This window comes from Eptesicus fuscus, chromosome 6, assembly GCF_027574615.1.
Source record: "Eptesicus fuscus isolate TK198812 chromosome 6, DD_ASM_mEF_20220401, whole genome shotgun sequence".
In the NCBI taxonomy this organism is placed as follows: Eukaryota; Metazoa; Chordata; class Mammalia; order Chiroptera; family Vespertilionidae; genus Eptesicus; species Eptesicus fuscus.
In genome coordinates this window covers 27,675,225-27,701,879 of record NC_072478.1, presented here as the reverse complement: position 1 = coordinate 27,701,879, position 26,655 = coordinate 27,675,225, and the positions used below count along the sequence as shown (strand labels likewise).

Below are 26,655 nucleotides of genomic sequence, written 5' to 3'. Positions count from 1 at the left end.
TCACACACACACACACACACACACACACACACACACACACACACAATTCAGCCATGAAATAAGACACAAATCCTGCCATTTCCAACAACATAGATGAATCTTCAGGGCATTATGCTAAGTGAAATAAGTCAGAGGGAGTAAGGCAAATACTGTGTGATCTCATGTATATGTGGAATGTAAAAATGAACTCATAGGAACCGGTGGAAGGATGGTTCTCATCAGGGGCTGGAGGTGGAGGGTAATGGGGAGGAGAGATGTTGGTCTCAGGGTACAAACCTGCAGTCATGAGTAAGTTCTGGGGGTCTAATGTACAGCACGGTGACTATTGTTGATGATACTGTATTGTATACTTGGCAGTTGCTAAGAGAGTAGATCTTAAATGTTCTGATCATACACTAAAAGGTAACTGTGTGAGGTAATGGACGAGTTCATCTCATTGTGGGGATCATCCTACAATATATCCGTTCATCAAATCATCAGGTTGTGTACCTGAAACTTACACAATGTTATATGTCAATTATATCTCAAGCTGAAAAAAACAGACACACACAGGTTCAGGAGGAGCTGTCAGATGCCATCAGAGTATTTGTGTTTCTTTATTATCAGTGTCCCCCCCCATGACAAGAAGAAACCAGGTCTGTCTTGTTCACACAGTAGGTGCTTAATTGACATGGGCTGGAAGGAAGGGCTGTGAACTGTAATGACATAACACGAAAGCGATCTCTTAGATCTCTTAGAATGAAAGCAGATCCATGTCCCCTGCTTAAAACTCTCTGCTGGCTTCCTGTCCAACTTAAAATCCACGAGTCTGGGCGAGCGGTGGTGGGATGAGGAGTTAGTGTTTAATGAGGATGGGGTTTTAGTCTGGGAAGATGAGAAAGTGCTGGAGATGGATGGTGGGGATGGTTGCCCAACAATGTGAATGGACTTCATGCCCCTGAAGTGAACACTTTAAAAAGGCTCAAATGGCACATTTGAATTTATGTGTGTTTATGCATATTTCACCACAGTTAAAAAAACATTGTACTCCTCACCTGCAAGGCCCTGCCAATCTGGGCCCTGTCCTCATCTCCCTCTTCATCGCCACCTGATCTCCCCTCACCTGCTGCTCCAGCTACACTGGCTGCCCCACCCGTCCTCCAAGTGAATTCCCACCGCATGGCCTTAGCACTGGCTGTTCCCTCTGCCTGGAAGGTTCTGTCTGCACATCTCTCCAAGGCTGTCCCATCTCCCGTCTCAGCTCAGATGTTACCCCTGGCAGGCCCTCCTTGATCCTCCTCCTTCTCCACACACACGGTCCCCCCTACCGAGCATATTATCTGGCTTTTATTATATTACACATATTACTACTGCAAATCAAGCCCTAATTTGCTTGTAAGTGGTCAGTCTCCCCACTAGGCTGTGAGCTTCTGAGAATAGGGGTCTTTGTCCCCACATAGTGCCTGGCACATAGTAGGTGCACAATAAATATTTGCTGAAAGACCAATCAGAAACTGGCCCCAACCATATGAAGACAGGGACTCCCCCCAACTCTCTGCATTCCCACACTCAGCGCCCCAGAGTTCTGTTGGCTGCTGTGACCCAGCCGTGAGTCTTGTGGGTGCTCCCAACTGTTCAGGGCCCTGCCACTGCCCAGGCCCCACCCCTGGGAGACAGAGCAGACCCAGAGCCTTGGGGGCCGGTGGTTGTAAACAGTTTTATTGATCGGGAGGGGGTGGGGAGGGGAGGCAAATTCCAGAGAGGGTCCAAGTCTCAGCTGGCCACTCAGCTGGCATGCATGGTCAGCGGGAGGTCGGAGGGGAGGTCACAAGGGGACTGGTGGTGTGGGACCCTCTGACCACCCTGGGGCCATATTTACAGGGGGGCCCACCCACCTTTGCTGCCCGCCCCCACCAAGACTTTTACATGGCTGCTGCCAGTGTGACTAGTGGGCAGGCCCTCTTGGCCTCTCTCCCTAAAACCCCTTCTCTGTCTCCCCTCAAATTCCTGACCGGCAGTTGGAGGCCCCCCTGGCCTTCTGGAAGCCCCTGTGTTGGCTCAGCCAAACGCCCAGGCCTCTAGGGCCGCCGACTCACACACAGACACACACCCTGCATGAGTGCCCATCGCCACGCACACGTCGGCAGCAGCCCTCGTGGGCATTCACACGCACACCTCCCTCCCCTTCCCGGCCCCTTGCACACGAACATGGCATGCACACACACACACACACACACACACACACACTCACACACGCCAGGAGCCTAGGTCAAGGAGGGGCCTGGAGGGGGGGCACTTGGGTCTGCAGCTGTGGCCCCCTCCTCATCCCGCCACCTCCAAGCCCTGGGCCGCCACCCCAAGAACGGAGTTGTGCAATTGGGTAGAAAACTGCAAAAAAAACAACAACCGCAAATTGGAAACAAACCCAAACCCACGCACAGAAGGTCAACCTCAAATCTATAGCACATCCTCCCGCCCCCCCAAACCGCCTCATGTCCCGCGGCCCCGTCAGGGTGGGGGGCCAGGCCTTTGTGCTTCCGTGCGGCGGAGGCCCCTCCCCCTGCGCCCTGGAGGGGGGTCTGGAGCACCCCACTCGGCGTTGGGCCGGATCGCTCGCTCCTGTTCCCCGTGGCTGGCACAGCTGAGGCGTCCGGGGCCCCAGCCTAGGGCACGGGGGGCGCAGTCCTGTCTGTGCCCCCATAGGAGAGGAGGTGGGCCAAGTCCGTGCTGGGCCGCGCGTGGCGGCCGCGGGGACGGTCACCCCGGCCCTCGCCGCTGTTGAACGTGTGCGTGCGGCGCAGCGTGGCGGCCGCGGGGCCGTGGGGGCCCGGCCGCCGGAGGCTGCCCGTGGGTGGCGGGCTCCAGGGCCGCGGGAGGCTGTCGGAGGCCGTGTTCGGGTCCAAGGGGCCCGTGGGCGCCGACACCACCCGCCGGCGGTCCGGGCTGGCGTGGGGCGTGAGCGGGAAGTCCCCGTGGGAGGCGCGGCCCGCGGGCTGCTCGGGGGCCCTGGCGGGGGCGAGCAGCAGCAGCGAGGAGGAGGAGGAGGCGGAGGCGGGGAGCAGGGGGTGGCCGTGCTCCCAGGCGCGGGGGCCCAGGGCGTGCGGGTGCGGGGCGGGCAGGCGCTTCTGCGGCAGCGGCGTCTGCTCGGGCGTGGGCAGCAGCCCCGAGTCCAGGTCGTGGGGGCCGCCCTGCAGCAGCGTGGCCTTGGCCCAGCCGTTCTGCATCAAGGGGGCCAGCAGGGCCTCCGGGGGCCCCCCGGCGCCGCCCCCGCCCCCGCCCCGGCCGCCGGGGCCCCCCGCGCGGCGCTCGCCCAGCCGGCTCACGCTCAGCACGGCCTCGCCGCCGCCGTGGGCCAGGATGGCCTCCTTGTCCTTGCGGCGGGCCAGCTCGCGCCGCTCGCGGAGGCCCACGTACCAGCCCACGCTGAAGCCCGACACCACGGCGCCCACCACGAAGGCCGCCACCGACGAGGTCACCAGCAGGTTCACCGACACCAGCCCGGCGCGCTCCTCCGCGAGGCTGGCCCGCAGGAGCCCTGGGCGAGAGGGGCGTGAGAGAGAGGGGCCTCCGCCCGGCCGTCTGTCTCCCTTGTGCCGTCTCTCTGTCCCTTCCAACGCCTGCCTGCCTCTCGGAGCCTCTGTTTCTCTGGGGTCCGTCTGCCCTGTGGAATCTGTCCCCTGAAAGCCTGTCGGTCCATTTGTTTCTCGGCATCCGTCTGTCCGCCTCTCATCCCCTCTCCGTCCCTTTCAGAGCCTGTCCATGCGTCTGTCTGTCCCCTCAGCTCACCCATCTGTCTGTCTCTTGGCCTCCCTTGTCCCTCACCTCCCTCCCTACCTGGGAGTGGGACCCCCTGACCTTCCAAAGCTAGTCCGTGCCCCCCACCTGGACACGGGCTGCAAAGGGCGTGAGGACCCCAGGGGAGGGTCCCCAGGTCTCCGGTTCCCCCACTTACCTGTGCAGTCCCCTAAGCCTGAGGTGCTAGCCCCGGACACGTCCTGCTCAAAGGTGGCCCTGATGGGGGCAAGGCAGAAACAGTCAGCAGAAGACCCTCTCAGGGAGCCCGAGGGGAGGAGGGGGCCCTGATCACCAGGCGGGTTACACCCCCCTCCCCTCTCCCCCTCCCCCGTACCTGGTGCCAGGGCTGAGGAAGATACAGGAGCCATCAGGGGCCCACCCGCAGTAGGGGTCCTGACTGCCAATGCAGTTCCTAGGGCAGACGGGACGGGCAGGCCATCAACCACAGCCTCTTGCACAGGGACACCTACTCGCAGCCCGGGAGTCCTGGCCAGTCTCTGCGGCGGGGGCTGTTCACGCTCCGTTTCACAGATAAGAAAACGGGCTCAGGGAAGTTCACTTTTGCCCGAGCAGCAGAGCTGGGGTCCGAGCCCAGCGGGCTTGCCCCCGAGTGTGTGTCCGGCTCTGTGCAATGCCATCACTACTGCCAGGACGGCGGTGTGGGCGGGGTTTCTCAGTGCGGGGGGCTCACACGGAGCTGGGGGGGGGGGGGCAGTACTTTGCATCTGGTTTTCCACCCATTTTAGAGGTGGGAAAACAGCCACCTCCCTGGTCCCCAGCTTCTGCTCCTGTTGCTCTTAAAAATGTCACTCAGGCCGGAACCGGTTTGGCTCAGTGGATAGAGCATCGGCCTGCGGACTGAAGGGTCCCAGGATTCTGGTCAAGGGCATGTCCTTGGTTGCGGGCACATACTCAGTAAGGGGTGTACAGGAGGCAGCTGATCGATGTTTCTAACTCTCTATCCCTCTCCCTTCCTCTATGTAAAAAAAATCAATAAAATATATATTTTTAAAAATGTCACTCAGGTCCCACTCCTCCTCTGCCCACAGGCCTCCAGGGCCCCTACCTCCCTTAGGGTAAACACCCAAGTCCTCCCCAAGGCCCACAAGGCCCTGCATGACCTGCCCCCATCCTCTCCCTGCCCTCACCTCCTCCCTCACCGACTCCTCTCCAGCCACATGGGCCTCCTCACTGTGCCTCTGAAACCCGTTATGGTCCCAATCCAGGGCCTTTGCACGAGCTGTGCCCTCTGCCCCACTCATCTTTCAACAAGTCAGGCTGCTGCTGGGCCCTTAACTCAGACTCCGCTCTTGCCCTCTTCCCGTGTTCATCTCCCCCCACACGCACCCAGCAGTGGCCCGGGGCACTCACTTCATGCACCCTGAGTACTGCTGGCAGCGGGCCACGGGCACACGGACCACACAGTGGGGGAAGGCCGCCAGCAGGCCTCCCGAGGCCACGTCCAACTCCAGGCTCAGCAGCCGCTGCCCCGTGTCACTGCCGCCTGGCCGGCCACACCTGGGGGTGAGCAGATCAGTCAGACTCCGGGGCTGTGCCCCGTCTCCACTGGCTCTACCCCCTGGCCTCTGCCAGACCCCACCTGTCTGGCCGGTAGGTCTCGAACTCCTCGAGGAAGACACTGGGCCCAGAGGTGCCCAAGGCACTGGCGTTGGGCCAGACCAGGAACTTGAGGATGGTGCCCGCCTCGGAGCCCAGGAAGACGACAGTCTGGTTGCCCCAGGGGCCGGCGCCCACGTCCACAGCCACTCGAGTCAGCTGGTGCCTGTGGCCAGGGCGGGAGGGTCAGTCTGGCACCACAGCCCCTTCGGTCCCACCCCCACGGGGCAGACACGGAGACACGGCCCATGCTAGGCAAGGTGGGCGCTGGTGTGGTTACAAGACAGACCCCCAAACAGACCCCACGCTGGGCTCCCACGTGGGCCTGTCTCTCTCCCTGAGTCTCTCTGTCCCTCACTGTGTCCCTCTCTGTGTGTCTCTCTCCCTCTGTATCTCTGTCCCTCTGTGTCCCTCTGTGTCTCCGGCCAGTCCTCAGAGCTGCATGCTGTCTCCAGCAACACTGCTCTCCACCCCTCCCCCCTCCCATCCACGTCAGCCCCGCCCTCCTTCCCCACCCACCACCCTGTCCTGGGCTTTCATCTTCACCCTCCGCCCCACTCGGACCCCAGCCACACGTGGGACTGACCGTGTCAGAGTCCGCACTATCCAGGGCGCTTGGCCCAGTGAGGGCACCGCCTCGTCCATCAGGGGGTGGGTCTTGACAAAGTTGAGGATCTCATCAGGGAAGGCGCTGGAGGCGTTGTACTGCATGCCGGGCGCTGCACAGCACCCAGGCCTGCGGGGGCGGGGGAGGGGGGAGGGGGTGGTCAGGGCAGTTGGCGCGGGGGGGGGGGTCCCCATGTAGGGGCTCTGATTCTCCATGGGACCCAAGGCCCTGCCCCAAGGCTTGATTCCCTCATCTGGGTAATGGGTGCAGCTGAACTGGGCAACAGCCCAATAACTGCCTGGGAGTCCCCAGCCTTCGGTCGTGGGGACGGGACCACCCGGCACCTGTCTCGGATGGAGGGGCGCTCACCGGGGCCGAGGCACCTGATCCTCCGGCACAGGTGTCCAGATGGACTCAGGAGACTTCTGCTCTCGAAAGCGGCCTTCAAACACAGCAGCCACCTGTGTCATGTCAAAGGCGCAGACGGCAGAGCCGGGGATGCTGGGAAGCGGATGAAGGGGAGCAGTGAGCCTGGCAGGAGGCACTGCCTCGGGCAAGTGTGTGGAGGAGTCCCTGTCCTCCGGAGCTGTCGGATGCTCAGTCCCCTGAGCCAGAGTGTCACCCACCCGCCCCATCCAGTCACTGCCGCCGGAACAGTGCTCAGACGGGGTCATATTTCAGCTCCTCTGCAACCACCCGTGTCCTGGCCTCCCCTGTCGTGTGCCTGAATGCTCAGTCTCCCAGACACCACTCCTGCCCCCTTACAACCATTCCTTCCTCTGCTCCTCACTCTTCCACGGCTCCCTCGTGCTCCAGGATAAAACGCAGGCTCCTCTCTGCAGCCCGTCACCTCCCTGCCCTCATGCTGTCACTCTCCCCTTGGCTCCCTCCATTCCAGCCACATGGGCTCCTCTCTGTTGTTTAAACACACCACGTTCATTGTATCCTCAGAGCTTTGCACATGCTGTTCCTCCAACGTGGAGTGCCCTTCCCTTTGCCTCCATCTCACACCCACTGACGCCTAGTTCCAATGCCCCGCTCCGGGCAGCTCTCTCTGACCCCCTCCTTCAAAGGCAGTGGGTGATGATGCCCCCATCTGCCCAGGTCTGAGCAAAGGATCTTGGAGGGTCAGTGTGGCTTTGCTCTACTGTGGTCTGGGGTCAAGGCCTCGTGGGGGGGGGGTCCAATCTTGCCCAGCCTAGGACAACAGGCAATGAGTGAATGTGGGACCTCCCCGCTCATGTCCACCCGGGGCCCCGAGTCCACTCCGTCAATGTTCACTGACCTGTTGCTGGGGGTGGAGAAAATGGCAAGCACTATGGGCCGGCCCCCCAGGCTGACCACACCCGTGACGGCCTGCATCACATTGAAGTAGAAGTGGGAGTCCCCGGGCACGGAGCAGTTGAGCCGCGCCTTCAGGAAGGACGTCCACTGCTTCTCCAGCACGCGAGGGGAGCCCCCCACGTCATTCTTGCACACGCGGGCCACGCGGGACACCACCACCTGGCGGGACAGTGGACAGGGGGGCCTGAGCCCTGAGTTCCGAAAGCCACACTGCCCACCACCCACCACCCAGGCTGGGCCGGAGGAGCCTGGCCCTGGCTCACTGTGGGGTCCCGGCTGGTCCCTGTACCTCTCTGGGCGTCAGATTCCCCAGAGGAAATACAGGGATGACCATAGGATCCTAGCAACGTGGCAATCGTAACACTCATCATGTACACATACAGACCGTTCACTGTGGACCTGGCACTTTATCCTCATCATCTCTAACTTCCCTCCCAAAGCTCTACAAAGGAGGGCCTACTGATGTCCCCATTGTATTAGGTGGAGAAACTGAGGCACAGGGAAAGGGAAGTGACCGACCCAAAGTCACACTAGTGGGAAATGGCAGTCTTTGCATCTACTGTCTGGCTGCTGCAGTGGATGGGTAGGTAGAGGGGATGGATGGATGGATGGATGGATGGATGGATGAATGGATGGATGGATGGATGGATGGGTAAATGAATGATTTGAAGGAGATAATGATGGGTGATGAAAGAGATAATGAATGGATGCATGGATGCCTCTCAACCCCATGGCCCCCCCCCCCCCCGGGCCTCTCTGGGAGGGGAAACAGGGCTTTACCTTCTCCAGGTAGTTAAACTCCATTGCGATCTCCCGGAAGAAGAAGTAGATGTGGCTGCCCCACTCCACCGCATGCACAAAGTAGGGCTCTACAGAAGAGGAGGGGTCAGAACCCAGCCCCTGACCTGAGAAAGGGAGCTTCTGGAGCTGGGCACACATCAGCCTGGGTGGCTGCTTTTATGGTGAAGGGGGGACTACGTTGATTACCCAGGCAAAAAACAGGCTCAAAGTTTTGGGGTTTTGAGGGAAGAGGCAAGTGTCAGAACCCTAAAATCGCAGTGTCTACCTTCCACAAACAGCAACATCTACTATTTTCTTGCACCTTCCTCCCTCAGGTGTTGAAGACCTGAGCTCCTGTATCTCTCTCTTGTGGTTCCATTTTGGGCTTCCAAGCCACCCATTCCCATCAAGTTCTACTTCAGGTCCAACTTCAATCTTTCCTATAGCCCCTTAAACATTGATTTTAGAGAGAGAGAGGAGGTGGGGGGAAAAGAGAGGTACTGATTTGCTGTTCCACTTATTTATGCATTCATTGCCCTGACCCAGGGTCGGACCTGCAACCTTGGCACATCGGGACAATGCTTTAACCAGCGCCAGGGCCAGTCTTTTCTCTAGCGTTGTCTTTTAAAGGGGCCAGGAGGTTCCAAAGATGAGATGGGAGTCCCCTCCCTGTCTCCTCTGGGACTCTTATTCTGGTGGGGTGGTGGGATTCGATGAATGTCCATCCCACCTTTAAACCACTTGGAATCGTGTTTCACGGTGCGCAGAGTGGGTCTGTCTCCGAGGCTGCGGTAGATGACGGCATCAATGGCTAGGAAGTCGGTAACGGTGGCTGTGAAGAGCATTCCTTCTGGATGGGCGTGATGAGGGAGAGCCGGTGAGGGATTGGATCGTAGAGGCCAGAGGTGGTGTGGGTCAATACTTGATCTTCCAAGACTCTCAGTCTACCTCACTGAGCCTAAGTGAGCCTGTCTGAGCCCAGGCTGAGCCCCAACCCTGCTGAGGCCCCGAGCCCCGCTGAACCCCAACTCCCGCTGAGCCCTGACTCCAGGCTGAGGTTCTGCCTGTTTCACAGCTGGACAGTCTCCCAGCCACCATCTAAATGACCCCAACTCCAAGAGTGGACAATGCCATGCCTTGCTGGGGGCTGGGGCCGTATCAGGTGGTCAGAGTTGGGGGACACTCACCAGAGAAGAGGGCGACGTTGGCGTGTTTGGGGTCGTATGGGCAGCGGGCCATGCCACTGATGTTGTCCCCGAGGGGCTGCAGTGTGTCTATCTGCAGGGGGACAGGGCCTGAGTGACAGAGCTCGGCCAGGCCCGGCAGCCCCATGGCTTCCCCACACCTCCCTCCAAGGGGAATCCTGTCTCTGCCTCGGATGCTGTGTGACTTGACCAGTCACTGAACCTCTCCGGGGCTCAGTTTGTTGATCTCTAAGTGGGTCTAAGAGTCGGCTCTAGTTAATCCTATTACTGGGTCATAGGTCAAATACCTAGGGCTTCCCTGACCTTAAACGGGCCTCCTTGGGAAGCCTCATCTTGAGCTCTGGGTGAGGAGGCGGGGAGGACAGACCCAGGAAGGCTTTCTGTAGGAGGCTCTGTGGGCGGGGAAAGGGCACGCGAGTGGAGGGCAGGTGAGCAAAGGTCTGGAAGTTGGACCTGGGGCCACCGGGACTTCGGAGGGCAGAGACTCACACTGTAGTTGGCGCACAGGGGGTTGAAGGCGTTGGAACCGCACACAAAAAGGGTGGACTCGTCCCGAAGTAGCAACACCTTTACAAAGTTTCGACACTCGCCCTGGGGTGGGGAGGAAACAGAGAAGTGTGGTCATGTCTGGGGGCAGGGCAGTGCTGTGGGCCTTAATGGGGGGTGGCTAGGGCAGAGGAGGAGCCAGGACTGAGGTGAAGACGTACAGGGAGGGGCAAGTGTGTGGGCGTGTCTAGGTCTCAGGACCACATCAGGGGCGTGGTCACAGCTAAAACAGGCCTAGATGGGGGCATGGCCATACCTTTCTTTTCTTTTGCTTTTTTTTAATTATATATTTTATTGATTTTTTTACAGAGAGGAAGGGAGAGGGGCAGAGAGTCAGAAACATCGATGAGAAACATCGATCAGCTGCCTCCTGCACACCTTCCCCTGGGGATGTGCCCACAACCAAGGCACATGCCCCTGACCGGAATCGAACCCGGGACCCTTCAGTCCACAGGCCAACGCTCCACCCACTGAGCCAAACCGGTTAGGGTGGCCATACCTACTTTCTATCCGCGGCCACTGAAGGGATGGAGCTATGGCAAGACCCTAGCCTAAGGACGTGGCCATGACTGGGACCATTTGGGGGTCGTGGCCAGGCTCAGGGCGTAACCATGACAACACCGGGGTCCAGGCCTGGGATGAAGGGGGAGGAGGATTTTGCCTAGGGTGTGGCCAGGCTGAACTGGGGCGTGGCTTGAGCGTGGTCGTGGCTGATTGAGGGCGTGACCAAGGCCCACTCACCTCCTGCTTGCCCTTCATCCGACACACATTGATGTCGCTGGGGTTGGAGCGCCAGGTCAGCTTCTGGGGGCACAGGGAGCTGGTGAGGGGTAAAGGGTACCCAACAGCCCTAGGAACCCCTGCCGGGTAGACCCGAACCCATCTTGCTCCCCATTGTAATGTCAGCTCCCTCCGGTGGGAGCCCCAAAGGCCGTCCCCTCCTCCTCCCACCTGCACCCCCTGCTCACCCTCTGGTACCGAAGCTCCGTGGAGGTGGGGGGCTCCAGCTCTACCCGGTACAGGTTGTCCCTGAGGGAGGGATGCAGTCAGTGAGATTGGGGGCCTCCACCCTCCCCGCATTCCATCCGCCTGGTGGCCAACGTGGTGTCCAACAGGTAACGTGCACGGGCATGGACACACCTCTGCCATGAGCGACTCCAACACTGGACATGCCCTCGCATGCTTGCGTGTACCCCAGCACGTCTCCTCACGCCCTTCAGAGACTCACTAGTTCTAGCCCAGCCACATGCCTTAGCGTGCCACCTCGGGCTCACGCCTGCTGTCCTGGGGGTTACACTGCCATGATGAACGGTCCGATGCCTTTAATCAGGTGCCCGCTCAGCACCCCTCAGTCTAGCCCAGGCTCACCCCCGCTCATGTCATGGAAACCTGCCCTGGCTAAGGTCATTGGCCAACTGGTATGAAGTCCAGCAGTCACTTCTCTGTCCTCCTCCCCCTCTCCACAGTGTCTGACCCTGCAGGTCCCCCTCCTCCTGGGAACTCATTCTCACAAGGGCCCCCCGCCCCCCAAACTCACCAGGCTTCCCTCCTACCTTTCAGACTCTCTCTGGCCTCCTCCCTCCCCGGCCCTCCTGGGTGGCCTCGTCCACTCTAATACTGGCTACACCCTCATGACCACGCCCCCAGTCCCGTCTCCAGCTCGGGCCTCCTCCGAGCTCCAGATTCGGGGGCCAGCTGCTCCTCAGCGTCGCCTCGCGGAGGGCTCACAGGCATTTCACATTCAATGTGGCCATTCTGAGCCTGACTGTTCCCCCAAACTGGTACCCCGCTTTCCTCTGTCTCCCACCTCTGGCCTTCCTCGGTCCAGCTCTGTCCTTCTGAGGGTGCAGACCACAAGCTGGAAGTCACCCTCAACTCCCCTCTTCTCCTCCCTCCCACATCCAACACTTCAGTCTCCGCTGCCTTTAATGTTTATTGAGAATTCACCTACTTCTCACGCCTGCATGGTCACCACCCCATCCCACCCCCATCGTCTCCCACCTGGACCAGCTCAGTCTCTCCAACTTGCCTCCCCAAAGAAGCCACCAGAGGGCGACGGTGAGCACCGAAGTCAGGTTCCCTCCCTTTATCTACAGCCCTCCAGGGCTCCCACCTGCCTCCAGGTAAAGACCCGTCTTCCCCTCAAGCCAAGAGGCCCTGGACCATCTGCCTCGGTCTCCTCCCTGCCCTCTCCTCCTCCTCTCTCCCCTCTCACTGTGCTCCAGGCCTGCGGACTTCCTTTCTGTTCTAACACGCCAGGCACAGTCCGGCCTCTGCCCTCTGCCCTCTGCCCTCTGCCTAGGTGTTCCCCTTTCCCCCAGATTTCCTCACGGCTGACTCCTCATCATTTAGGTTTCAAACCAAAGGTCACCTCCTCAGCACCCCCTGTAGGCACCCGGTGAATTCTGACCAAACACTTGTCCCCATCTGCTAACACCATAGCAGGCGCCAGGCTCCAGCCACACCCAGAGCCCAGCACCCCTAAAAGTGCCAGCCCAGGGACACACATTCACACCCCAGCCAAACAAATAAGCCCCATCATGAAAACTCCCCCAAAGGCCCCCACACCCTGCGTTCTCCCGCACACACCCCGTACCTGTCCCCAATGAACAGCGTCCTGTTGACCCGCAGGACCCGCTGGATGTTGAGGTCCTCGGCACCCTCGGCGGGGGTCAGGCGGCCCGGCCCGCTGCCCACGAACACAGGGTAGTGGCTCAGGTCTGGGGAAGAGAGGAGTGTGATTTAGGGCTGGGGTGAGCCTGGCCTAGTGAGTCCCTGAGGGAGGGGGGCAGCGGGCTCAGTTGGGGAGCAAGACCCTCCTTCCGGACCCCCCTCCCCCAGAACCCCCACTCACAGTCCCGGGGGGCCACGCTGAGCGGCGGCGGCTCCTCAGGGAAGAGTCCGTGGGCGCCCCCCAGTAGCAGCAACAGGAGCAGTAGGGCCAGGCGGGGAGGGGGCACTCGCGGGGTCCGCATGGCGAGGTCGGGGCGACAGGAGGTGACACCTGCGGGCGAGAGGTGGGGCGGTGAGCGGCGTGGCCTGTATCCGCCACCAGATGGCGCCTATGAGCCGCAGCGGCCGGGACCTTCAATTATCCCCCCAAAATTCCCACTGCGATTTAAAATAACAACTTCACTGCTAGCCCCACTCTTGCCTACCCCACCCCTTTCCCCTACAACACCAGCCAGAGTAACCCTTATCTCTCCGGTGCTCTGTCTGCTCTGGGCCCTTTTAAAAAAAAACATTTTTTACATTTGTTAATCCACACCCTAGGATACTTTTTCCATTGATTTTTAGAGGGAGTGGCAGGGAAGGAGGGGGAGGGGGGAGAGAGAGAGAGAGAGAGAGAGAGAGAGAGAGAGAGAGAGAGAGAGAGAAACATAGATGTGAGAGAGACATATCGATTGGTTGCCTCCCACAGGTGCCCAAGGGCGGAGGAAGGACCCTGCAACCCAGGTCCGTGCCCTTGACCAGGAATGGAACCCGTGACTCTTTGGTGCCCGGGCTGATGCTGTGCCACTGAGCGACATGGGCCAGGACCATCTTAGCCACTGTTAAGTGTCCTGTGCAGTGACATTGAGTCCATTCACAGTGTTGGACAGCCATCCCCACCATCCGTCTCCAGAACCTTCTCACCTCCCCAAACTGAAACTCTGTTCCCGTTAAGCACTAACTCCCCCTCCCCCGGCCTCTGGCACCCACCACCCACTCTCTGTCTCTGGGGATCTGAGTCCTCCAGGGCCCTCCTAGGAGTGGGATCACACAGTCTCTGTCCTGTGTCCCCAGGGCTCCTCCGTGCCGCAGCACATGTCAGAACGGACGTGTGTGGACGGAACACGCGGGGTAGCCATCCTCTGTGGATGGACCCTTGGGCTGCTTCCGCCTCTTGGCTCCTGTGAATGGCGCTGCTGTGAACAGGGGCGTGCGAATCGCTCTTTGCCACTCTGCTCGCAGTGCTTTTGGGTACGCACCGAGAGGTGACATTGCTGGATCAGACGGCAATTCTATGTTTGTTTTCTTTTTTAGAAAATGCCATACTGTTTTCCACAGCGGCTCCACCGCCTTCCATTCCCCCCAGCAGTGCACCGTGTTCCAGTTTCTCCACATCCTTTCCTCCACTTCGCATTGTCTGCTTTCTGACAGGAGCCATCCTAATGAGCGTGAGGCTGATGCTTTGTGTCTTTTCACATCAGTTACTCTGATGATAATACAGAAGGAAACCCCACAGCCTCCTTTAGGGGAGTCTGGGCTACTTCAGGGCCAGCCCACTGCACCCGGCCTCAGCTCACCCCCCCCCCACCTGGGGTTACCGGAGGCCTTAGCACCTCCCCCAGGCCCCCTAAGACCATCTGCTTCTCTCCATGAAACTCGAGGCGCCTCAGCTAGCAGCCGCCTGGCGCCCGCCTGCCGGGAAGCCGCCCCACCACCTGCCCCAGCACCTGGTCACCGGGGGCTGCCACCAGGCATGGAAGTGTGTGGCCAGCATGTGCACCCCATGCCATGCAGGGCACCCATACGTGTGCGTGCCTGCAGAGGGGGCATGCATTTGTGCCCACGGGGGAGGGGAGCGGTGCCTTGTCCTGGGCATCAGTTTGTAAACTGACAAACGACAGCTCCCGCCCAGGGCGGCTATGCTCTGTGCTGGGCCTCTCGGCTCGACCCCTCAACGATCACTCCCACTCGGGCAGGCCATCCCATCAGACTGCCAATCTCAGACGAGGAAACCGAGGCAGGGATGGACGTTCCTCAAGGCCACCCCACTTCATCTTCTCCCATTGTCAAGTGTAAGGTATGACACTGCCTTAGTGACTATACGTTTGTCATAGGCTGGAATTTCCTTCTGGAACATTTCTCCCACTTCTTTCTGCCAGGGTGTCTGGGTTACCCTTTTTAAAAAAATATATTTTTTTTATTGATTTTTACAGAGAGGAAGGGAGAGGGCTAGAGAGTTAGAAACATCGATGAGAGAGAAACATCGATCAGCTGCCTCTTGCACACCCCCTTACTGGGGATGTGCCTGCAACCAAGGTACATGCCCTTGACCAGAATCGAACCTGGGACCCTTCAGTCCACAGGCCTAGGCTCTATCCACTGAGCCAAACCGGTTAGGGCTGGGTTACCCTTTTAAAAAATAAAATAAAAATTTTAATGTCTAGATAGAGAAGGAAGAGGGATAGAGAGATAGAAACACTGATGAGAGAGAAACATCAATGGGGGGCCTACTGCATGTGCCCTACTGGGGATGAAGCCTGAAACCCGGGCATGTGCCCTGACCAGGAGTCGAACCACTGACCTCTTGGTGCACAGGACAAGGCACGTTCCACTGAGCCACATCGGCCGGGCATGGGCTACTCTTGAAACCCACAGCTTCAGTATAAATTTTAGGATCAGCTGGTAAGTTCCAAAACAAACAACAGATAAAACATAAACCCTGTCAGGATTTTCACGGGAAGGAGCTGAACGTATAGATCAAATGGAACTACTGACTGACAGCTGTTGCTCCCCCACCCCACCCGGTGCTTCCCGGGTTCCACCTGTTTCAGCTGAGGGCTCAGGAATCGCTCTCGAGCTCCCTCCAAAGCCTGCGCTGCCCCCAGCCCTGTTCTCTCACCCTCCCATCCAATGCCAGCAAGTCCCGTGGGCTCTGCCTTCTAATTTATCCACAATGCTCACCCCTTCCCAGTCCGCTCCCTGGTCCGCCCCCATCATCTCCCATGTGGACCAGTTCAGTACCCTCCCTCCACCCTGGTTCCCTGGTTCCCTGGGTCCCGTCCTTGCTCCCCTCAGGCCATTTCCCCCCAGCAGCCACCAGAGGGCCTGTGTGAGCACCTATGTCAGGGCTGTGCCAGCTCTGCCTCCAGGTCTCAGCTTCCTCTGGGTAAAAGCCAAAGTCCTCCCAGGGGCCCACAGGGCAGATGCCTTCATCTGCCCCTCCCTGCCTTCACCTCCTCCCTCTCGCCCCCTTGCACACTCTGCTTCAGCCACACGGGCCTCGCTGTTCCTCCATCATGCCAAGCTCCGTCCTGCCCCAGGGCCTTTGCACAGGATATTCCCCCACACCTGAAAGCCTCTTCTTTCAGATACCCACAAGGCTGCCTCTTTATTTCAGGTCTCTGCTAAAATGCTGTCTCCTTAGAGAGTCTCCCCACCCCATCACCCTGGACCCCTCCCCAGGTCCCAACCCCGCCCCCACATGGTGTCAGACTCTCAAAGCATCCTTTAGACTCTTTGCTTCTCCAAATATGGTCCTCCAACCCGCAGCCTCAGCCTCATTCGAGAGCTATTAGAATGCAGAGTCCCGTGCCCCACCCCAGACCCACCCAACCAGAGCCTGCATTTTAGCAAGATCTCCAGAGGCCTGTGTGCACAATCACCCAGAACATCGGCTTCTGCACAGATTCCCCCAAATGAAAGAATCACCCACATCATCGCTCACCCAGAGCCTTTCTGGCCCCTGGAACGTGAGCCCCGTGAGGACAATCCTGGGTGTGTCTTGGCCAGTGACATGTCCTCATGGTATCTGGCACACCACTGTGCTCACTACTGGCTTGTTGTATGTTGATGAACTAAGTGTCAGCACAAGGAACGGAACCCAGATGGGACCTCTTGCCTGATTCACCTTTGCTCATCACCTCCACATGCATGGGTGTCCGCAGGTGGGTGGGTCCCCCCCACGCATGCCCATGGGCCCCGACGTCTACCGCATGTTATGGCATCTGTGTGTTCACACGAATCTACGGATGCAACCACAGAACAAGTATGTGCCCCAGCAGTGGTGGGCGGTCCACACGTGTGTGTGTGTGTGCACGTGCCTGTGTGTCCGAGGGTACACACATAACACCCAGGAAGCTTCTGTCTGCACCCCCCTGTTGATGACTTCCTGGCTGTCAGTTTCCAAGGACCCCAAGTCACTACTGACAGGCCATCTACCCACCCTCCTGCCCTGCCCTTCCCACTCTCGCTGGCAGGTTGGGGACACTGAGGCCCAGACTGAGGGCTGGACAGGCAACAGTGCCAGCCAAGGAGCCTCAGGTTAGCAGCCCAGTCTCCGACACGCACGGTCTAGGTTCAAATCCCGGCTCTGCCTCTTACCAGCCTCCTGAGCTCCGATAGTCACTTCCCCACTCTGGGTCTCAGTTTCCTTATCTATAAACTGTGGGTGAATATAAGTCCAAACCTTAAATGTTGCTCTGGGGTTGAAAGGACATAGTGTAGACCAGCAACGTACAAGAGAAAACCATGCACGCACGTGTGCAGTTTTTCATCTCCTAGTGGCCACATTGCAGAGGGGATTCAACGGCAGCCCAGCTCTGGATGAAAGGCTGAGCGCGGGGACGGGGCACAGTAACTGGGACCATCGAAGGAATAGAAAAAGGTCCCGGCGGGTCGGGGAGGACGCCTGGGATTCTCTCCCTTTTCCAGACAAGACGATTTCCCTTCTGTAATATACGGCACAAGCACAGGGCCTGGTCCACGTGCTCACTCTATGTGAAGTGACCTTGCTGGATGACCTTGGGCCAGCAGCTAGCCCTCTCTGGGCCTCTGTGTCATGGCAGGAACTCAGTGACCCTGGGTCAGCCTCAGAGCCCATTTCTCCATCTGCCATGGCAAAGATTGGGGCGAGATGCCCATTTCCAGTTCCATAGAAGGAGCTCCTGTCAGCCCAGCCATCCCAGGATTCCAGCTCCGAGGCCCGGCGTCCCTGAGGAGATCGAGTAACCTGGCCTGGCAGCCAGGCCCCTGCACCATCCAGGTCTGGTTACCAGCTCTGCTTACAGCTGCCTCCTCCAGCTGCCTCAGTCGCCCCCGTCGCAGCCTCGCTGGGCTCTGGAGCTGTCTAGGAACTTGGCTGAGCAGCTAGAGGGTGTTCCTGGGGCTCTGGGCATGGTGAAGTGGCTGTGGAGAGACCCCTTGACCCCCGATGCTCTCTCAATGCCAGTTAACTCATCTCTCCCCAGCCTGGGAGGCGGAGAGTGAATCCTCCCCCATTCTCCACCCTCCTCCCTGTTTCTCCTTCATGATAACCATCACCGGCTGCTTATCATGAAAAGTAAATGAAGTGCACATAGTAGGTACTTAATAAATTGTATTGACTGCTGTGCAGCCTTGAGTTACATCCTCCCTCTCTCTGGGCTTGCTTCCTCCTCTGTGAATCAGGGATGAAAATGGCAGCTTCATGACAGCAGGGGGTCCGGCACACAGTAGGTCCTCAACAAGCACTGGCTGAATGAATGTCCCATAAACAGTCCCTCCTTATAAAAGAGCTACAAGGATATATTTATTTTCTGAGCACCGACTGTGTGCCAACATTCCAGGGGTTGAGCCATGACCAGGACTATGTCTCAAGAGCTTGACACAGAGCTGGGCATGCAGTCAGCACTCAATTAATGCTGAGTGTCTCTTTTGAAGAGGACAGTACTCAGAGTACCTGAGCATATCTATCCCACAGAAGCCCAGCAGAGCAGGGATTTAAACTAAGATTTTATGACGCCCCTACTATGTGTGCACCAGGTACTGGGCCAAGAACTTCACATGCATGAACTCGTTTCCTGTCCACACCTAGATGAGACAGAAACCAGCACCACTGCCCGTTTTACAGAGGCGAAAACTGAGACTCAGAGAGGTGAAGTCACTTGGCCCAGGCTGCACAGCACAGAAGGACACGGCCAGCATTTGAACCCAGGCACGTGGTGATGCTGCCTCTTGCTGACATTTATTGAGCACCCACAATGTGCCATCTGTCCACGAGGCTGCACAGTCTGGAGACCCAGAGCGAGGCTGTCCTGTCCCCAGGCCACTCAGGGAACCAGAGAGGAGACCAGGTGGCAGAGGCAAGACCTGGAATGGGGGACACGGGCAGGTCCCTGGGACTCCTGGCCCAGATGGGGAGGGGTTGCTCCCGAGTAATTAATTTAATCAGCTTGGAAATTGGGCCACCAGGAGGCAAATCGGAAGCAGCAACTTGTAATTAGGAACGGGGGAAAGGGGGCTGCTTTCTCGGTGATGCTGAAACCATTTCGAGGAAATTAAAGTGTCATTTATACCCAGTGAGTCCTTAGGGAGCCCAGAAACATATGCCCAAGGGGGCTGGGGGCTCCTAGGGAGTCTGGGCTGGGGCTGGTGGGCTGGACACCCACAGATTCCCAAGTGGGGGTGGCCCTGGGCAGGCCCTGCCCTCAAGCCCCAATTTGGAGAAAATACAGAGTCAGGCCCTGCTCTTGGGGCCCAGTTTTGGGAGGATAAAGAGATTTGGTCCCCGCCCTGGGTGTCCTCCATCTGAGAGCAGAAGATGGGGTCCCCAGCCACACTCACGGGCTTCGGGGAGCCCTCCTTTACCCCAGGCTGAGCCCCCACCCAGAATTCCTCCAGTCGCTGCCCCTCTCAGAGGCCCTGCCTGGGAGGACACAGGGATCCCCAAGTGGGACGGGGCCAGAAAGGCAGGGGGATACAGCACTCAGAGACGCTGGGCTGGGCGCAGGCCGGGCTACGCCAAGTGCTGCTGGGAACGGAAGACCTGGCCAATGAACTTGAAGACAAAAGCGGGAAATGGGTCCCCAGGGAAGGTCCTGGGGTCAGAGCAGACCACAAGTCCTAGTGAGTCACCGCTCAGGAATGGCAGAGTCACTGGCGGAGCGTGATGGGCTCCGGGGGATGGGTCACGAGAAACGTGCATCCATGGAGAAAAACGGCGAGGGGCCCCGGTTTTGCTGGGTGACCTCGGGGAATGTGCCACCCAATCGGTGCCTCACTTCTCTCCCCAGAGCCTGGGGATTAGACATTCGAAGGGAAGGAACAGCAAACACTTATAATCTACTGGGTCCCAAGCCCTGTGCTATGGGGCTTTACAGAAAATACTGGTGGGTGCCCAGTCGGTTAAGCGTTGACCTATGAACCAGGAGGTCACGGTATGATTCCCAGTCAGGGCACATGCCTGGGTTGCGGGCTCGATCCCCAGTAGGGGGCATGCAGGAGGCAGTCGATCAATGATTCTCTCTCATCACTGATGTTCCTATCTCTCTTTCCCTTCCTCTCTGAAATTAAAAAAAAAAAAAATACTGGTGGGGTAGGTGGGAGGGGTTCTTTTTTTTTTTTTAATATATTTTATTGATTTTTTACAGAGAGGAAGGGAGAGGGATAGAAAGTTAGAAACATCGATGAGAGAGAAACATCGATCAGCTGCCTCCTGCACACCCCCTACTGGGGATGTGCCTGCAACCAAGGTACATGCCCTTGACCGGAATCGAACCTGGGACCCTTGAGTCCGCAGGCCGACGCTCTATCCACTGAGCCAAACCGGTCAGGGCTGGGAGGGGTTCTTCTCACCATTTTACATGTGGGCAATTGAGGCCCGGTGTGGGTAAGTGATGTGCCCAAGGCTGCACAGCTAGGAAATTGCCAAGCTGGAATTTAAACCCAGGTCATCTGGTCCAGACACCACACTTTTAATCATAGCCTTACCTGCCCCCCGAGAAAGAGGTTCTCAGTCCCTCCCCACATCCATCCATCAGCAAGTCCAAAATCTACTCCATCCACCCCTTCTTTCCCCGTCTCCTGCCTCAACCTGGCCAGCCCCATCATCACTCGTCTGGACCAGCACAGTCACTCCGCTCCCACCACAGCGCTGCCCTTGCTGCCCACAGTACTCCTCCGTGCAGCAGCCGGAGTCACCTGTGCTTACCAGAGTCAGGTCCCACCCTTCTCTGCCCACAGCCCTCAGGGCTCCACCTCCCTCACAAGGCTTTGTATAACCTCCCCCCAGCCCACCCTCGTCCACTCCCTCTCTCCCCTTCACTCACTCTGCTCTAGCCACATGGACCTCCTTCCAGTTCCTCCAATATGCCAGGCACATTCCTGCCCCAGGGCCTTTGAATAGGCTGTGCCCTCTTCCTGGAATGCTATTCCTCTAGGTCTCTGAATGACCGACTCCTTATTTTCCAAGTCTCAGCTCAAAGGCCACCTTCTCAGACACCCTCCCTACTCCATCAGCTCTGCCCTTCTCAGCCACATCATCCAATACTATTGTCTTTAGACCACTCCTTATGCTTGATTTACTTTCTCTCTCTAGTTAGTGTCCATATCCCCACCCAGCTGTGAGCAGGACAAGGGCAGGGCCCAGTCAGCCTCGGTCATTGCTGGGTTCCTAGCACCCGGTGCATAGTAGGTGCTCATTAAATATTTGTCATCTTATCAAATGAGAGCACAGACCCATGGCCCCCACTGCAATCAGGGCCAGAGGCCACACTTTCTGTTTTTCGAAGTAATTCCTTTTACTGGAGTAAGAAAAAACAAAACACACAGGACAATGCCTGGCATTTTGCCTGCATCCTCTTGTTAAAATGTTGAACCCTAAGAGAGAGAGAGACTAGCACCTGTGTTTTACTGATGGGGAAGCTGAGGCTCAGAGGAGGGGGCATGAGTGAGTGAATGAGGAGATGGACTCAAACTCAGGCAAGTCTGATCTGGCTGCTGTGGCAATCTCTAAGTGCAATCATTCAAAGAGGCTATTTCAACTGCCCGAAGACTCTTACTCCAGGAAAGGAAGACTGCTCTTCTGAAACTATCAGAGAACATGTGCTCTCCCCTGGTGAACTCCTATACATTCATCACGGTCCTAGACGCAATGCCCCTCCGAAGTGCATCTTCTCTGACCCACTGGGCAGAACCCACTTTCACCAGACCCATGTGCGCACTGTGCCCAGGCCCTGACCTCATGAGGCAGAGGGCCAATGCCTGCGTCTGTTTCCTTACCCCATTGAGAGCCAAACAGAGCAAAAGCCTCCTCCTCTGGGACCCCCGTGTCACGCAGCATGGGACACAGTACATGGAGGCCACTGGCAGCCTTTGTTGAGTAACTGATCTCCCCATCTGCCTTGGATGAGGGCTCCCCTAAGAGCCCACAACTCTTACTGGACTCCTACATTTGGGAAGTTCTCTCCTAGGCCTGCCCTTGGAATGCTGGCTTAGCCTGGGCCAAGGTGCATCCTGGGGAATGTAGTCCTCACTACACAGGGTCTCCCTCCCTGCAGGCCCTGGAGTAGCCACCTTTGGACCCTGGGACCAGATAGTGAAGGGTCATCGAGGGTGGCTAGTGAGGGGCCCGTATCCCTGCCCAAAGGTGGGGGTCCTGGCCTCCCAAGTCTCCTCCTAGTGTTTTAATGCCTACCACTTTATCTGGACATCCCCGAAGGACAGGTGATGAACGACCATGGAAATAAAAGATAATTCTGTGGCTCAGGTCCAGACCTCTTAGGCCCTAGCTCTCGCCTGTTTCTGTTGGGGGGCTCCCTGGAGCCTCAGTTTTTCTATTTCTGCTAAGTGAGGCTCCACCCAGAGTCAACCCCAATCACTGTTAAGTCTTAGAGCCGTGGTTCTCAACCTTCCTAATGCCGCGACCCTTTAATACAGTTCCTCACGTTGTGGTGACCCCCAACCATAAAATTATTTTCGTTGCTACTTCATAACTGTAATTTTGCTACTGTTATGAATTGTAACGTAAATATCTGTGTTTCCCGATTCATTAACAGTAGCAAAATTACAGTTATGAAGTAGCAACGAAAATAATTTTATGGTTGGGGGTCACCACAATGTGAGGAACTGTATTAAAGGGTCGCGGCCTTAGGAAGGTTGAGAACCCCTGTCTTAGAGGAATCAGTCTGAGAATCTGCAGCCCTTTACATGACTCTGGATTTCAGAATCATAGCATCTTAAACATTCCAGTTCAGAAAATCCACAGTACCTGGAAATTGAGAAGAAATCTGGAGGGTCACGTGGACCTAACCAATACCAGAATTATTCCCCCAGGATTCTGGAAAGATGGCTGTACAAACCCACTTGCCTACCTCCCAGGATGGGTGGTCCGCCACTGCGCCAAGCAGCTAACTTGGTTTCCAGGAGCCTGTCTCCTGGTGACTACTCTTCCTCACTGTTGCTCAAAGTCTGAAATATTGCCCATTCACGCTCCTGCTCTAAAACCTTCTATGGCTCCCTGTTCCCCTTGGGATAACGCCCACGCCTCAGCTTGGCATTTACAGCCCCTGCTAACTCTCAGGCTTCATTACCCATGGTCTCCCACCCTTAAAATAGCCCAGCCACTCAGGACCCCCAACAACTTACATGCAGCGGCTATCCTCGCTGCTCCTTCCACCTGGAGTCCCTGTCTCCCTCTTGTCCTGGCAACATCCTTCAAGCCCAATGTCAGCACCCACTCCTCCAGGCAGCCTTCCCTGCTTCCACCTGTCATAACCCTGGCTGAGTCCTCTCTGAGCCCCCAGCATCACTTGGCAAAGGGCCAGGCACAGAGGACAGGGCCCCACCCCAGGTTCAGCTAGGGACACCCTCCATCCCAGGAGACGGGCAGCAACCGGCACGTCCTTCAGCCCCTAGAGACCCAGCTCCCCTGTCCCGCCGGCTGACGTCAGGGTCACCTTTCCAAGGACAGTTTGATTTCTATCTTGCAGGTCCAGCCCCAGGTAACCCCAGCAACTCCTGTCACAAGCCCTGGGCGGCCGCTGCAGATGCCAAACTCTTCTACAGCGCAAATCTCCAGCACCTCCCTCACCCAGAGGACAGAGGTGAAAGCTGGAGCCCAGAGGGAGAACGGCCGCTCCCAGGTGACTCAGTACCCCCCGCTGGCTCAAAGACAGCGTCTCCCCGCAAAGCAGGGAAGGTGACAGACAGGACCCTGAGGACCCTGGGTGCTCAGCTCTGGCAGAAGGCAGGTGGGAAGTGGAAGGACAATGGCGAGGTTACAAACCCAGGGCATTCTTATGTGACCTGTCTCCACCTCATTTCCCTCCACTGAGCTCCTTAAACCCAAAGAGCATCTCCTGGGGAGATGGAAGCCCAGAGAGGGCTGAAGACCTGCCTGGGGCCACACCGCTCACTCCTGCCTTTTCCTCTATGCTGATTTTTTTTTTTTTTTTTGGAGAGGGGTAGGGCGTTGGAAGCTCCAGGTCTGATTTCTGCACAGCCCGGGATGGACAGAGGAGGGGGTTCCCTGGCAACCTTTGGGAGAGCATTTGGGTTTCCTGTGGGGGCACCTGTCCCCGGACCCCATCTACAGTCCCAGGAGCGGAGAGGCCTGCTGCCCTCTTCACCTTCTCTACGCCTCTCTGTGCCTCAGTTTCCCAATCTGCTCTTGGGAGTGAGCCCCTACAGGGTGGACACTCCATCGTTCAATGGGGCTTCTGCAGGCTGCCATCTGCCCGGTATCCAAGGGGTTCCCTATGGGCCCCACCGGCCCCCCGCCACTTTCCTGTAGAGCTTGGGGACTCCCTCAGGTGAGTGCTGACCCCACCCACGACCCCCACATGCTGTACTCTCTCATCTGCCCAGACACATCTGAAATGTTTATCCTTGAAAGAAACCGTGTCTACTAGGAAAGGTAATGGGGGCCGGGAGCCTATGGGGTAGGGGTGTCCCAGGATACCGCACTTTGATTTTGGACCCCTTGAGAAGCTGAGGGAGCCCAAAGAAATACAAAGAAATGCAATTTTGCAAATGAGGTAGCCCCAGTCATTGGTCCTCCCTCCTTCCACCTTAAATCCAAATCCAGATCCCTAACCCCCAAGCCCCAGTTCCCCTCAGATCTGGGGTCAAAGATGACAACCTCTGGGGTAAGATGCCAACGAGCTCAGCCAGAGGGCTAACGGGCTGAGCGTGTGAACTGCCCCCGGCCCAGGACTCCAGCAAACACTCCAAGCTCCAATGTCTACACGTTCTGGGCAGGGGCAGGGGTTCCCTATGGCACTCCTCTAGGGAGGTGCCCCCAACTGGAGAAAACCTGGAGGTAGAGAGTAGGACAGAGGGCAAGTGACCCCCTTCTGGGAACCAATTAGCGCCTGCACGAGTGTGTGGGGGGGTCACACTCAGTGCCCCCCACCCTGCCTGGCACTCTCAGAGAGAGACGCTTTCTTTGTCCCTTTGTCAGCTCTTGGGGGTCCCCTGAATCCCCCTGGGTCTCCACTGCAGCGAGGGGTATCCAGACAGGCTCTCTCGGCCCACCGCGGCCCCTCCCTTGTGGCTGGGGCCCTGGACTAGATCTGAGCCAGGCGGGAGGCTGGAGAGGGCTCAGGGGCGTCCAAGGTGCGGTGGCTGACGCTGAAGTGGGATGGAGGGGCCTCACCGCGCTGGGACCACCACCCAGCCCTGGGTGGCCCTGACTTAGCCCTCAGGGCCCCGCCCCCCAACACCCAACACCAGTCCTCATCGCTGGCCAGCAGGCCCCCTGTCCGCCCTGAACGCCCCCCCAACCTGGGCCCAAATCCAGCTCCCTAGCGGCGCAGCCGTGAGCCCCCATTATTGTCTCTTAAGCGCCCCTCCCCGGACAAAATACCCGCTGCGGTGCCGACAGAACCCCTATTATAGCTCCACATACAGGCCCCCAGTCAACATCCAGTCCCCCCCGCAGCTGCGGTGCCATTGGACACCCCCATTTCGGAGCCTCATTCAGCACCCCAGGCCCAAATCCAGCCTCTTCAAGGCGCTGCAATTGGACCCCATTATAACCCCCCATACAGCGGCCCCTCTAAAATCGAGCCCCCTCCCCAGCGGGTTTGCTGACAGATCCTCCCGGCTCCAAATCCATCCCCCTCCCAATGGCGGGGTCCTCAGGACCCCCCCCCCCGCAATTATAGCGCCTGACCCGGCTGCCCCAGCCAACAATTCAACCCCCCAGCCGCGCGCCGACAGACACCCCCAGGGCAGCGTCTCCCCAGCCCCCTCTCGCAGACGCCCGGGGCGCTTACCTCGGAGCCGCGGCCGCCGCGAGTGCGCGGGAGGGAGCGCGAGGGCGGGAGGGCGCGGGCGGACGGGGGGCGGGGAGGGGGGGTCGGTGCGCGCACCTGTCCGGGCCTGGCTGGCTCAGCCGGGCATCCCGAGTGGGGAGGGGGGCTGGGGGCGCGCGCTCCCCCGCCCCCGGGCCGCGGCGCTGCGCTGGGGGAGGGGGCTCAGCCCCGGCTCCCCGTGCGCTGGCGTCCGCTCCGGCGAGGGCGCTGCGGGGCGGCCGGACCGGGGGCGCGCCGCGGCCGCATTTTTTTCGCCCGCCGCGGCGGCCGCAGCAACTCGCGGCTAGCCACCTCCGCCCCCCCCTCAAGTCGGCCACCTCTCCCCCCAAAACCGGGCCGGAGCCACGCAAAACGCGGCCCGGATTGGCAGGGGTGCGGAACGGAGGGCGGCAGAGCTGGGTGGGCGGCCGGACGGACGGGATGGGGGGGGAGGGAGGGCTGGGGAGAGAGATCCAAGAGAAGGCTTCCTGCTTTTGTCCGGGTGGGGCATCTAACGGCGTACCCTCCTACCTCCGGACTTCCTGCTCTGGTCCACTCTGGCCGGACTCACATCCTCAGGACATTCCCAATCACACTCGTGGATGATGGGGGCGGTGTCAGAAACCCCCGTGGTCTACTTGGTCCCCTTCATATGAGGTTATTTATTCAATCTCCAAGCATTAAATGTAACACTCAGCAGACACGTGAGACAACTGAGGCGCAGGGAGACGTCTTGTCCAAAGTCACCTAGTAAGAACGTGGGGATTTGAACCTGAGCCAGCTGGCTGCAGAGATCATGGTACATAGGCTGTCCTCTGTCCCAGCGTCCTGTGGGGCCTGGCACAGGAAGAGGTTCCTAGGGGGCTGCAGCTCCCCCTGGGCCCATGAGGCGCATTCCTGCCCCTTGCCTTTGGGACTCCAGGACAAACTGGTCTTCTGATTCCAGAGACCACCCTGTAACCTCCTTGACCCTCTATGACCTGAGGACAGCGGGCACCCCTCTCAGGGCCTCAATGTC

At 58.5% G+C, this 26,655-nt stretch overlaps 1 protein-coding gene across 3 annotated transcripts; it reads right to left on the bottom strand.

Annotated features, from left to right (window-relative positions):
* Window positions 1-1,682: 1,682 nt before the first annotated feature.
* On the bottom strand, window positions 1,683-26,182 carry SEMA6B (semaphorin 6B). 3 transcript variants are annotated; one of them, XM_054717492.1, is made up of 18 exons: window positions 26,169-26,182; window positions 15,167-15,264; window positions 12,728-12,877; window positions 12,470-12,593; window positions 10,842-10,902; window positions 10,615-10,677; window positions 9,817-9,918; window positions 9,310-9,400; window positions 8,853-8,972; window positions 8,123-8,211; window positions 7,284-7,501; window positions 6,368-6,499; window positions 5,978-6,127; window positions 5,375-5,557; window positions 5,146-5,292; window positions 4,109-4,186; window positions 3,932-3,990; window positions 1,683-3,514 (listed from the first exon to the last, which is right to left on the bottom strand). In XM_054717492.1, the coding sequence occupies exons 2-18, from the start codon at window positions 15,216-15,218 to the stop codon at window positions 2,643-2,645; spliced, it is 2,691 nt and encodes an 896-aa protein (XP_054573467.1). In that variant the 5' UTR covers window positions 15,219-15,264; window positions 26,169-26,182; the 3' UTR covers window positions 1,683-2,642. The 3 variants fall into 3 exon arrangements, with proteins under 3 accessions (XP_054573467.1, XP_054573466.1, XP_054573468.1); XM_054717491.1 differs by lacking the exon at window positions 26,169-26,182 and adding an exon at window positions 25,620-25,666; XM_054717493.1 differs by lacking the exons at window positions 15,167-15,264; window positions 26,169-26,182 and adding an exon at window positions 25,620-25,730.
* Between the last annotated feature and the right edge of the window lie 473 nt (window positions 26,183-26,655).

Bases quoted from the DNA above. Each gene is read 5' to 3' on its own strand.
- SEMA6B (XM_054717492.1), bottom strand. From the start codon at position 15,218: ATGCCCGGCCGATGTGGCTCAGTGGAACGTGCCTTGTCCTGTGCACCA. The intron at 12,594-12,727 runs GTGAGTGGGGGT...TCTCTTCCCCAG, and splicing joins CAGCGTGGCCCCCCGGGACT to ACCTGAGCCACTACCCTGTG. The intron at 10,903-12,469 runs GTACGGGGTGTG...TCCCTCCCTCAG, and splicing joins ACGCTGTTCATTGGGGACAG to GGACAACCTGTACCGGGTAG.